The sequence below is a fragment of the Helicoverpa armigera genome, chromosome 22 (assembly GCF_030705265.1).
Source record: "Helicoverpa armigera isolate CAAS_96S chromosome 22, ASM3070526v1, whole genome shotgun sequence".
Taxonomy (NCBI): Eukaryota; Metazoa; Arthropoda; class Insecta; order Lepidoptera; family Noctuidae; genus Helicoverpa; species Helicoverpa armigera.
The window spans coordinates 1,376,407-1,388,477 of NC_087141.1; the positions used below are offsets into that span (position 1 = coordinate 1,376,407).

General features: G+C 36.0%; 1 protein-coding gene across 2 annotated transcripts in view; it reads left to right on the plus strand.

Annotated features, from left to right (window-relative positions):
- Positions 1–2,683: 2,683 nt before the first annotated feature.
- The window catches only part of LOC110371728 (serine/threonine-protein phosphatase alpha-2 isoform), a 54,193-nt gene continuing 44,805 nt past the window's right edge, over positions 2,684–12,071 (plus strand). The window contains exons 1-3 of one of the 2 annotated variants that reach the window (XM_064040288.1): positions 2,684–2,938; positions 3,089–3,220; positions 7,118–7,334. In XM_064040288.1, the coding sequence (XP_063896358.1) occupies positions 2,878–2,938; positions 3,089–3,220; positions 7,118–7,334 (410 nt within the window). In that variant the 5' untranslated portion in view covers positions 2,684–2,877. The remainder of the gene's footprint in view (positions 2,939–3,088; positions 3,221–7,117; positions 7,335–12,071) is intronic. The other variant, XM_021328097.3, reaches the window with a different exon arrangement.

Sequence of the window (12,071 nt, forward strand, 5' to 3'; positions counted from 1 at the left end):
GGAGGAGACGTTTTCTCTAAATAAGTTTTATTAATTAAAGTTACAACAATGGGGTAATGGTCGCTACCATGCGTCAGAGTAGTACATTCCCAATGAATTGATGCCGCCAACTCTACTGAACAGAATGTGAGGTCTACACAACTCTTTTGCTGTCCTGGAAGGGATCTACGAGTAGGGCTACCATCATTTAAGATGCAAAGGTCTAAATCATCCAAGATTTCTACTAAACCTTCCCCAAACGAATCACAACGATTGGAGCCCCATCTAAAGTGGTGACAGTTGAAATCACCCATGACGAGCACAGGTCCCACTATGTTATTCAAAATGTCCCTAATGGTGGTTAAAAACCTACGCTGAGGATGGGAAATATACACTGATAAAACAGTGATACCCTCAATTTTACACGCAACTATATTCATATCACCATCCAGAACCGGAAGAGTCAAGGTGGAAAGGGGAACACGATTATTAACAAGGAGAGCCGACCCTCCATAGCCATCAGATCTGTCACATCTGAGAATATTAAATAGTGGCATATTAAAACTGAGACTCGGGGTGAGCCAAGTCTCAGCTACAGAGCAAGCCAGAGGCTTGAATTTGTTGAGGAGGAATATGAGGTCGTGCTTTTTATGCCACACGCTCCTCACATTCCATTGAAGGAATACTTGGCGAGGCGCCATTTCTAATATTTAATAAAAGGTTAGTTAGTTGGTAGGCAACGTTGGACGGTAATTGGGTATTATTGGTGGATAGAATTGTAGATAGAAGTTTAATAAGAATATCTATTATTGAGGAAACATTATTATCAATGAATGGGTTATTCAGAGCGCAGCCATCAGGCTGTGAAGGTGCAGGGAGTTAATAATCTGCTGATGGGCAGCCTTATCATAAGAGGGAGATAGAGGGCATGGGTCTTTGGCTTAAGGAAAACAGTTTTGCGGTATGACTGAGTGGGGGCGGGAATAGCTTTGCAGCATTAGCATAATTGCGAGAAGGAAGTGGGACAGATTTGCTAGCTTCAGCATATGAAAGGGACTTCTCAGCCATAACCGTCTTAATGGCCTTCTGTCTACCCAACTCCGGGCATGATTTGCTATTTGCAAAATGATTCCCTGAGCAGAGCACACAGAATGCCTCCGCCTCAGAAGTGCTGCAACCATCACCAGGGTGATCATGGCCGCACTTACTGCAGCGAGGCTTGGACCGACACACTAGCTCCACATGACCAAACCTGCAGCACTTACGGCACTGGATGGTGGGATAAACATATTGCTGAACTGGAAGGGAGGTGTAACAGCAAAATACTCTTTGAGGTAATACTTGGCCATCAAATGTAAGTACACATGTCTCTGTTGCCTTGAATTCAGTCACTCCATCTATAACTACCTTCCTGCTTATGCGACGAACTTTCAGGATTTCACCACAACCTGAAGGGACCTGTAAGTACTTTTGGGCTTCCTCTTCATTTAAATCAGTGGGAACACCAGTCACAACTCCCATCCGAGTTATATTAAAAGTGGGGATAGAGGCAACATAGCGGTTCTTGTGTAAAATGCTGTTGATAATGAATGAGTTTGCATCCTGAGGGATTTGAACTCTACAGACACACGGTTCCTACCAACTTTTTAACACCATCTCGGACAACGTTAGTAATGCTATGTTTTGTAGGAATATTCCGAATGTAACAGGGTGTAGAGAGGTACCGGCGTTAGGCTGGGGCTCCAATCGAGAGACATGAACGATAAAAGGTGCCTTATCAGTAGCAGAGTACCTGCTGCGGCCAACTAGGTTTCTTTGTTGTTTGGATGGCGGGGTTGACACGCCAATGTTGGCATCATCTCCGGAGCGTTTTCTGGTATTCGAGGTTGATGGGGTCTGGGAGTCCGCGATGCTGCAAGCAACATCAGCGAGTTGGGATAGCGGATAGTTCGGGGAAAGTGGAGCATATGCAGAGATGTCGGGAGGATCGGGATCGGGGGGTTTATTTTGATCCATTATGCTTGTAAAAAAGTTGTTAGTTACCGAAATAACAGTACACCACTGGAGACAAACACAAGGACAACACACAAACACAAAACTAAGTCACAAAAGTTCACCAAAACACTTAAAACAGCTGAAAATTCTAGGCACACGTGCTAACCAAAGACACTCTGTGGCGAGAATCTGACTCAATGTAAATCAGCCATTACATCAGAAGTCGTTAATTTTAAATTATGGTAGAAATTTAAATCACTAAAGTTGCAACACTAAATTTTTTTGCCGTATGGCAACATTGATTTTATTTTTTTCGATTGGCAACTCTGCAATGTAAAGGTGTTGTCAGCATGAAAAAAAGTGCGAATTACCATGGAAATTCTTCACATTATTGAATAACTGCTTGCTAAACAAAGACAAATAAAAAAAGATATAAATGTTTGTATCAAATACGCTTAAGCTGTTTATTAATTTCTGACTATTTGTCTACATCATTTTTACTTGTGATACTTTAATTATTTGTTCTTATTTCATTAAGTACATGAAATTACAATGGATGTTGAAATTGTATGAAACATTGTTTATTTAAACTTTTTATCGATCGATCCTTGAACTTGTTAGAAAAAAAAACGTATTTCATCTTAGTGCAAGTCGTTTGATCACATTTTTAGTTTTCCTCACTTTTTTGTTGTAACATTTTTGGGGAAATTTGACCCTAAAGCTGGCAACAGTGGTGATGTGTTTCCCTTGTTTGTGTGTGAGTGTGATGTCTCCGCCATTGAAATTCATTTTAGCCGAGAATTGAAATAGGTTGTACCTTTTACAAATCGGCAAATATCTTCATAATCTTTCTTCCTTTGCCTGTTCTATTTAGCTATATTCCGTGCACCACAATTATATCCGATGGCAGACAGAGACACAGATGAGTTAAACATCGATAACGTAATAAAAAAATTATTAAAAGGTAAATGTTGATATTGTTTGAAATAAACAAAGTTACAAGTGTTACGCCCTAAACTCAGTGAAATATCAAAAATATGAATGTGAAAAGTGTAAAATGTGTGAATAAGTTGTGTTTTTTACGTGTTGGTGATATGTTTACGTTTGTTTTCAGTTCGGGGCGAAAAGCCTGGAATGAATGTACAGTTAACGGAAATAGAGATCAAAGGGCTATGCTTGAAATCGCGGGAAATATTCTTGTCACAACCGATATTACTTGAATTGGAAGCGCCGCTAAAAATTTGTGGTGAGTACAAAATTGAATGATCATTTCTAACCACTACAGCTACTTTCCAAAGCAACCTACCACTTTCGAAATGATGAAACTGCATATTTAGCCGTTTATGTCATTGTTGAACTTTATTAAAGGTTAGTGTCGCTCTACATTATTGTTTTGTGAAGGTATTTAATTGAACACCGTCAAAATTACCCTCTTGTTGGTTTTCGAAATTTAAAAGTAGGCTTCTAACCGTTTTCGTTGGACAGGCTTGGGTTTACAATCGTCAATAAAAAGTATATTGTAATCAGCTGAAGAAAATTTTGTTTATTTTGGCGCTTTTTGTACATGTTAATATTAGTTTATGTATTCTGAAGCAAATTTGCAAATTAAAAATGCAAATTTCTTCGCCCATTTTCATAGAAGGCATCTAATCTGTCAATACCTAAACCTCAATTCATGATTCAGACTACTTTTTGTCCACTGCTTAACAGTTTCACAATGAAATTGGTTTCTTTCTACACATGAATCATTATTTACCTACGTATCTACTCTATAGATCAAGGTACTGATTACAAATAGATTAAAATCAAGTTTGATATGGCTTAACAAGCCATATATTATGTAGTAACTAGCTTCTACTAGGGATTTTACTTGTGTCGCGATGTAGCTGCTTCATACACCTGGATAAAAAGTAACCTTTCTTCAATTAAATAAGTGGGCTATCTAGAAACAAATAAATTATTGGGATAGATCCAATGTTTTTATGATAAACACGAGTTAGCAATATTTATAGGGCATTAGTTATAGAGCAGTCACTCCTTGTAAAGCACTGGACTCAGCGACATCGCCCAACATAATTGGGAAAAAGGCTCGGAAGATGATGATGATGAGTTACCAATATTTGTCCCTAAATCTTCACTTAAAATAAATGGATAAATAAATAAATGATTATGGCATAGTAGTACAAATTCATATGTACTTAAAACTATTACAAATCCCTCTCAGACTGAAACAAAGGAGCAGCTATCAATAACATTCCACTACTTAAATATCTTATCTACAATGATAAACTGAATGAAAACAGTCATTTCCTTGATATCCAACATTATTCATTCTTACAAACTGATTTTGTTTTGCTAATCTTAGATTTTCATTATTTTTTATAGTTAAAGTAAGTATGGTAGGAACATTGTCGATTATCTGTACATTGTAATAAGAAAATACTGAATGAAGTTGAAAAATTCTTTCACTGTTGGTAGGTTAGACTATCCCCGAGTAACATAGGCTATATTTTGTTCAGAGGTACAGGAAAAACTTCATTCTCAACCATGGGTGAAACATTTAGTAAACAATAATTTAAATGTGCATAGAATTATGTATTTTACTTTTTACCTCAGCTCTCATACTATTAAGCGAGCATAGAGGGATAACCTAGTTCACTACTAGTGAAACAATTTCTGGAATCAGTCCAGTTATTTTAGAGATTACTCATAACAAATAAACTTACATCTTTATGATACAAGTATGTATTTACCCTAAGTACATAAGAATTATATCTCAAGTACTTTTATCCTCACAAGACAAACATTTTATGTGGCCATTTTCCTTATAATTTGAATAATATTCAGTACCCTTTTGTTTTGCAAAGCTTCTACTAGGCATAGCTATGGAATGCTGTATAGGCATGCAAAAGATTATTAATGAATTGGATGCATGATGAATCAAATGAATTCATGAACAGACTGTTATCCAATTTTTATTTTTTTGCTGTAGGCAATAGCTTTTTAATCCAATAGATAAAACTGCCATCCTTGGACCAGTCGTATAGCTCTGACTTTCCCTGCAGTATCCACAGCCGGAGTCACTCGAGAATCTATTTCACAAAATTTCTGTTTAAAAAGAAACAAGCTGGTTGACATTGTTTTCACACTTGTATCCCAACAATTAACAAAATACTGTTTTGATATAACCATCTTAAGGATGGTCCTACATAATAATCAGTATCACATAATATTTTATTGTTATAGTATTGTTAACAAAATGTCAATATTGTCATGTTATTGAAAATTTTAATGTTTGTACTTTTTGTTATCACAATGCTTGTGTATCGTGTAGCTAGTTGGTTCTCATAATTTTGTTTGTTATTATGAGCAGTAAGAGAGTAAATATTTTTGAGTCTTGATACTTTTAATACCAAGGGCTGATTGCCTAAGTAACTGGGTTGAGGTCAGATAGGCAGTCGCTCTATGTAAGACACTGGTATTGCATTCAAAACACATAGGCTAGCTAGACAGATGAATAGTTTTAGACAAGTAGACAGAAGTCAGAAAGTCTGTCAACCAATCTTCCTTAGTCGATAAAGACTATATGGGCTACTTATTATCTGGGTCCGCCGAGTAGTTTCTAAGGCCCAAATGGAGTTGAATATTCTAGTTTCTAGTGTTATTAGATTACCTTTACAAAATCTAACACCAATATCAGTCACAAGACTCCTAGATAATTACAAAGAAAGATAACATATACCTAATGACATTATGTAATACTAATAATCATGTACAAAATATAGTGTAGTTTAGCTAAGCACGTGCTTATTATATGACGTAACTCTTACTGCTGGTGTGTTGCCAATTTTTAAAACTCCTTGCTGTTAATACTGCACTTTCATTGTTTTATGCTGTGTTTTGCCAAAATACTGATTATAGTAAGTTCAACTCAGTCGTGCGCGCGGCCTTATGTGTGGGTAACCCTTGTACATATACAGTGACTTTGTGTGCGTGACAAGAGGTACAGTCGGGGACAATACAGTTATTTAGGGGTTGTATACGGGTGTTTAAAGAAAAACGGTTACTACGTAATTTAATGTTTATTTATTTTTAATGATTATGAATCGCTGTTTGAAAAATCAAATGATAAATTTTCGGATTTGCTACTCTCCAAGGTGAATTATAAATTCTGTTCCATGTCAAAATGTCTATAGTATTCTTCTTTTTTCTTTTTTACATGTCGACAAGTATTACGCCACATCCCTTCATCAATTTGACTTAAACGTTCATTTATGAGTTTCATTATTTTGTTATGTTGGTCGACATTATGCGAAGCAATATAATTTTTTTTAAATTCCCCACACATTTTGTTTACATTATTATACTAGATTGTACCTCTTTTTACATGCTTAGTCCACACTTTTATTTATTGTCCGCGTACCCCGAGCTAGAAAGTATGTACTTAAGGAGTATTTAATTCTTAGATACTATCAATGTCAATTTGAAAAGACGTATGAGAAAATAATGAAAAACTATATTTAATAATAAAAAGCTTTGAATGTTGTTTTATTTTTTGAAACGCTTTATCTGACTCCTTAATAATTTCTCCGTGAATAACTAGTATTTTCGTAAACGACTGTACCCATAACAAAAAGTGATAAGAACACGTCATGCTCGGACGACGTCACTGTCACACGAATGAAAGTTGTATATTTACAAGCCGACGCACACATAGGGCCGCGCGCAAATCTGAGTTGAACTATCTATAATAGGCTTTTAGTAACTATTAGCTTGTGCACTTAAAACAGGATATTTACTGTGTATTTTAAAGAAAGTATAAAAAATTATCTTAACAATCTGCTAAACTAGTCCACAGGGAAGGCAGAATTAAACATCTTAATGAGAAAATTATCAGTTATGATTTCCAGTCGTCACATGTGCAATTTAATGAAATACCTACTGAATATTGCAATTGCCTTTTCCCATATTGTATGAAAGGTTATAATAATTTTAAAATATGTACTCCCCCTTTACCGATCTGTGTAGACTGTATAGCATACGACATCAAAACGAAATTAAGCTGCAATTACCAGAAGAATCATATTCATATTATTTATTTGCATTCCACAAAGTACCAATAGAGCCTTCTTTTCTCCCCCAGGCGACATTCACGGCCAATACTACGACTTACTAAGGTTGTTCGAATACGGAGGCTTCCCACCAGAGTCGAACTATCTATTTCTCGGGGACTACGTGGACCGCGGCAAGCAGTCGTTGGAGACGATATGTTTGCTCCTCGCCTACAAGATCAAGTACCCAGAGAACTTCTTCCTTTTACGTGGCAACCATGAGTGTGCTAGCATTAATAGGATTTATGGGTGAGTCAATTTTTGTATAATTTTTGTTAGGCCAATTTACATCCACAGCATATACGTCTGTTTTTCGTAAGGAGGAAGGAAGTTTATATCTTATAGTAACCTATAAAAATGTTAGAAATCAAAATTGTATTTTCGGAAAAAAAAAACGAGTCCAGGTACAAGTCTTAAGCTGTGAATTTAAAATGAAATGATTGCCAGCCAGCATGTCTCCCGATAAAAACTGTTAGTTACATAAAAAATCTATTTCACTCGGTTTTGCTTTAGTTTAACTAAACCACCTAACAGTCAAACTTACTGTGCGCTTACTAATTTATTATGATTAAAGATACTTAAGTAGGTACATAAGTATATCTACGTTATAAACTTGCCTCATATTTGAAAGATGACGCATGCGTAAATATGGTCTTTTACTTCGGAAAGGGTCCCCTTTTTACCTGCGAAATTTTGTCGAGGAAATCGACAAACACCATGCCTTTTGTGCCCTGGGGTTAACCCAAAATGTCCCTTACAAATGCCCCATTTTCAATCTCACGTAACACACGTACGAAAATTCTATAAAAATATGTACTTTGATGACACACACAGCGTTTATCGTATAATCAAAATTGATATAGTTTATCACTGCAAAGAGTCAAAGTCAAAAATGTTACGCAAATCATACTTTTTATAACTTCTCATAGTTTATTGAACTCTAGCGTGATACTGCATCATAGACAACAGAAGCCTTTATTGTTGTTTTTTTAAGCCATAGATACAAAAGTTTGTATCGCATTTTAACAGCTGTCTTTTGTGTCATAAATTAGCGTTTTTATGTAAATTAGATTTTAAAAGTTTGAATATTCAAGCGTTGTCTACTCTTGAAGAACGGCCAATGTCATTGTATTTAATGAATTATAAATTAGCAAAAGTATGAGTATTGCTTATCTTTTAGTCTTCAATGTGACATCATAAAGTTAATATTTAGCATGAACTGAGACGTCACAGACGCAGTTTCTGACTTGACAGCTCCGTAAAGTGTCATAATCCAGAACTCCAGAAGTATTCTACATCTTCAAGGAATTAATTTTATCGTCAAAGTTTAATCTACTTTAATTTATTCTTCCTAAGCTCTCCGTGTTATCCTCTTAGGGGAAATGACAAAAGTTAATATTTCTTTATTCAAAGGATTTCAAGTTTTAAAATTAAGATTTTACAAACTATTTTTGCAGGGACTACGTACCATAAAACTTTGTATATTTTGTATGCCGAGGCCTCTTCATTAAATAGGATATCGGGATACCACTGGATTGTTAATAAAAAATGAAATCGAAACATACAAACCACTTTTTCAGAATGTTTAATCTCAAGTACATAGCAACAAAAACTGTAAGAACAACTGACAAAAGTTATGAAACGGTTACGTAAAGAGATTGTGTGTAACGAGATGATATTACCGAAAACAGTAATGAAACCGACTGTCGGTCTCTTGTGTAAATATTTCGGTAACCCACGTAACTTGTTATTTTTGCATGCAACGAAACGTCTTATGCAGTCGTGTTTTATTGCGAAGTGCAATTTTTTTTATTTTCTCTGGCTGTTAAATATATTTCATTTGAGGCCAGCCTCCTAGCACGTTTATGCCACAAACCACTATTTACTGTTGTTCGATCATCGGTGGATTTTTAATTACAATAAATAGCTATTGTACCTGCCATTGTAAATTGTCTTTATTGTCCAAACATCCACATGCTTATTATATTCAGTCTCATTGTTCACGTACACGAAAACACGCCGAATCTCTTACAATCATTTTCGCGTGAAAGTACAACAAGACATCGGGAATTTCGTCTTGTCAACGCTATCATGCTAGGTTTTCGTGACTCAAATGCTAGATTTACAATCTAATTTCAATTACATAGTGAATGTCTAGGCATTTAGAACGTTACTCGATCATAATCTGAGTTTGTAAACCTAATGAGGAGAAATGGACTAGCTAATGTTCTTGTAGATTACGCATGAATCTAGTCACTGGCCAGCTGTTTTCCATTACCATATACGGCTAAACGTAGCTCTCATTATGTCTAGATTTACTTCGTTAGTTTCTTTTTGCATCGTTTTTTATGCTGTCGTAGAGAGTTAGTTCCGCCATTTTTTATCGGGGTGCAAGTAGCAGTGGCGAAGGGTGGTTAAATGAAATAGGGAAGCCGCTGCAAAAAAAAACTGGGGGGGGGGAATAATAAGTTCCTTCTTAAAGTATATAATCTGTCGGAAAACAGTCTAATGCGATAAATGCTATCCTAGTTAAGTTTTAAAAGTAGGTACATTAAAAAGAAACCTGATGCCAACTGTCTACGTATCAAAATATAACTCATTTCAACGTAGGTATCTCTATTTTCACTAAGTACACACACTGTAGTACTGTACTTGTACTGAGTACCAGGTCCCACAGTGCGATCGCGGGGATTAGTTGGGAGTAATGATACTGCCAACTACTTAAACAAAATTATATCAAAAAAATATAAATTCCCAACTAGGGTCATTAAATCGCGGAGAATCTTAACACCGCGATTCAGGATTTGCATAAAAATGCACAACGCCATCTATGTTGACATAATGTAACTAAAACACTTAAACTAACATAAAATATTGTACACACACGAACTTTGTTATTTCCAAATTATACACACACTAATAAATTCAATTAAGTAATACAAAGAACAAATTGTTAATGGTATTATCTAAAACAAAATAAGAACAATGAGAGTGAATTTGTCTGATTTGTTTGTTTACATATTTGAGAGCTCTAAGCGCTGTCACTCGCGCGTAGACAGATATAGCTACTCTACTCTTGACGCGTTCTTTCTCGTTTACTCGCGAGTTTTGATGGCCTGGAAGCCGCTCCGTGAGCCGGCTTACCGCTCGCCTTTATTTTGCGAACATCGCGCGGCGCGGCGTGGATGACGTCACGCAAGCGTAGTTTTGTATGGAGGAGGAAGCCGCGGCTTGTTTAGTAGGAGCAAAATGTTTCAAGTAATTTATAGACAATTTTTTTACGGTGGTAGGCGTTTTGTTATACCTACATATTTAAATTGTGTGGTTTAAATGATTATATTAATTATACCTATACGTATATTATAACTTATACCTATGCTTCTTTCTTGAAATTCGAAAGGGAAGCCGATGGGAATCGGCTTATAAGGACGCCTCGCCACTGGCAAGTAGTGGTAGGGCTAATCATTGCACGATTTGGGAGATGTAATCGGTTCTCTGTTAAAGACCAATGACAACATTCGTTAGCACACGTATGTCGGGCACTGGGTCCAAGGTACCGGTGATAAGGACCACATAGACAGAAAACATCTCAAAATATGCCCCCTAACAAGAAGCAAAGCCTTCTGAATCAGATCCTTGATCTACCCGTCTATCAAGAGCCTGAGTGAAATTATTGTTAGATGTTTCCATCTAGTAATTGTATTTTTATTTATTTGCCAATTAAATAAGTTTAACAAAGTTATATTCTTCGCTGAGCGTCGTCACAGGATGTCTACTCAGTAACTCCAATTGTGTCCTCTTTAATTACATCCTTTCCAAAAATAAATGCTTATTTTTGTATTGTATTGTGAAGCTACAGACAATAACAACTTCCCCTCTTGAGTAGTCTTGTCTATAAAATAAATGGTAGTAAAAGAAATTGTTCCAGAAATACTCCTATAAGCCGGCTTAATAGGAAACTTGTGATGAGTTTTATGATCTTATTCTTGTTAATTTAGCATTTTCCTGATAAAAAAGATATTAAAATGAATTAAACAGAAATACTATATGCCTTTACCCGCGATTCGCCATAACATCTCCAAGTAAAAAGCCAAAAACAAAAGAAATCGGTCGCATATGCATGCAGACAGTCATGGGAAGTGAGCACGCATCCGTTACGCACCGACGACTTTTAAACAAAACCTGATGCCGTCTGTAGTATAGTGTGTGCGTAACCTTATGCGTGTGCTTTAAAAAGTTAAGGGGTAGAGTCAGACGGTACTCCAATTAGTTTTGAACGTATTCCTATAATAGGATTCTGTCAATGTGTGCTTGTAGCTTGATTACATGTGTGTGGTTTTTGCACTCGTATTGATAGTGTCCCTGTTTTTGTACCGCATTATTTTTCGTGTCATTTCCAAGTTGTCATTCATGGATGGATATTATATAAGAGTCTGACCAAAGAAAAGATAGACGGCTTGTGTGAAAGACGATATAGCTGCAAAGAGGGTTACTTCTGAGATGATGTCAGATAGTATGGTATGGAAGAAAAAGACAATAAATTGGATCAGAGCAGTAGAATGATGATTCCAAGTTAATATTACAGCTATGGATATTAGATTTTATTTTCCTTACATGTCATGTAGATTTTTTATCATGCAGTCATACTCTTATCCAGAGATTAAAATTACTGCGAGCGAATTCACGTTTTCGATTTATCATCGAACAATTTTCAAAATATCGTTTAAGACGCCATTACTGGCCTCTGATCGTGACGCATATAAAATGATCACGCACGCCAAAATCCTTATAAGTCCGCTGTCAAAGGATAATGCGTATTAGTAAGCCTGCGTGTTGACATCATCTTTTTATATTTACTTAGTTACGGCCTACTGAAATTCCAGCCTCTACCTAATTTGATATGATTAGTGTGCCTACTTCAAAGAAGTATTATTTATTTAGGGTAATGAATGAAATTTTTAATTTGTCTTTGTATCCAATGTATAT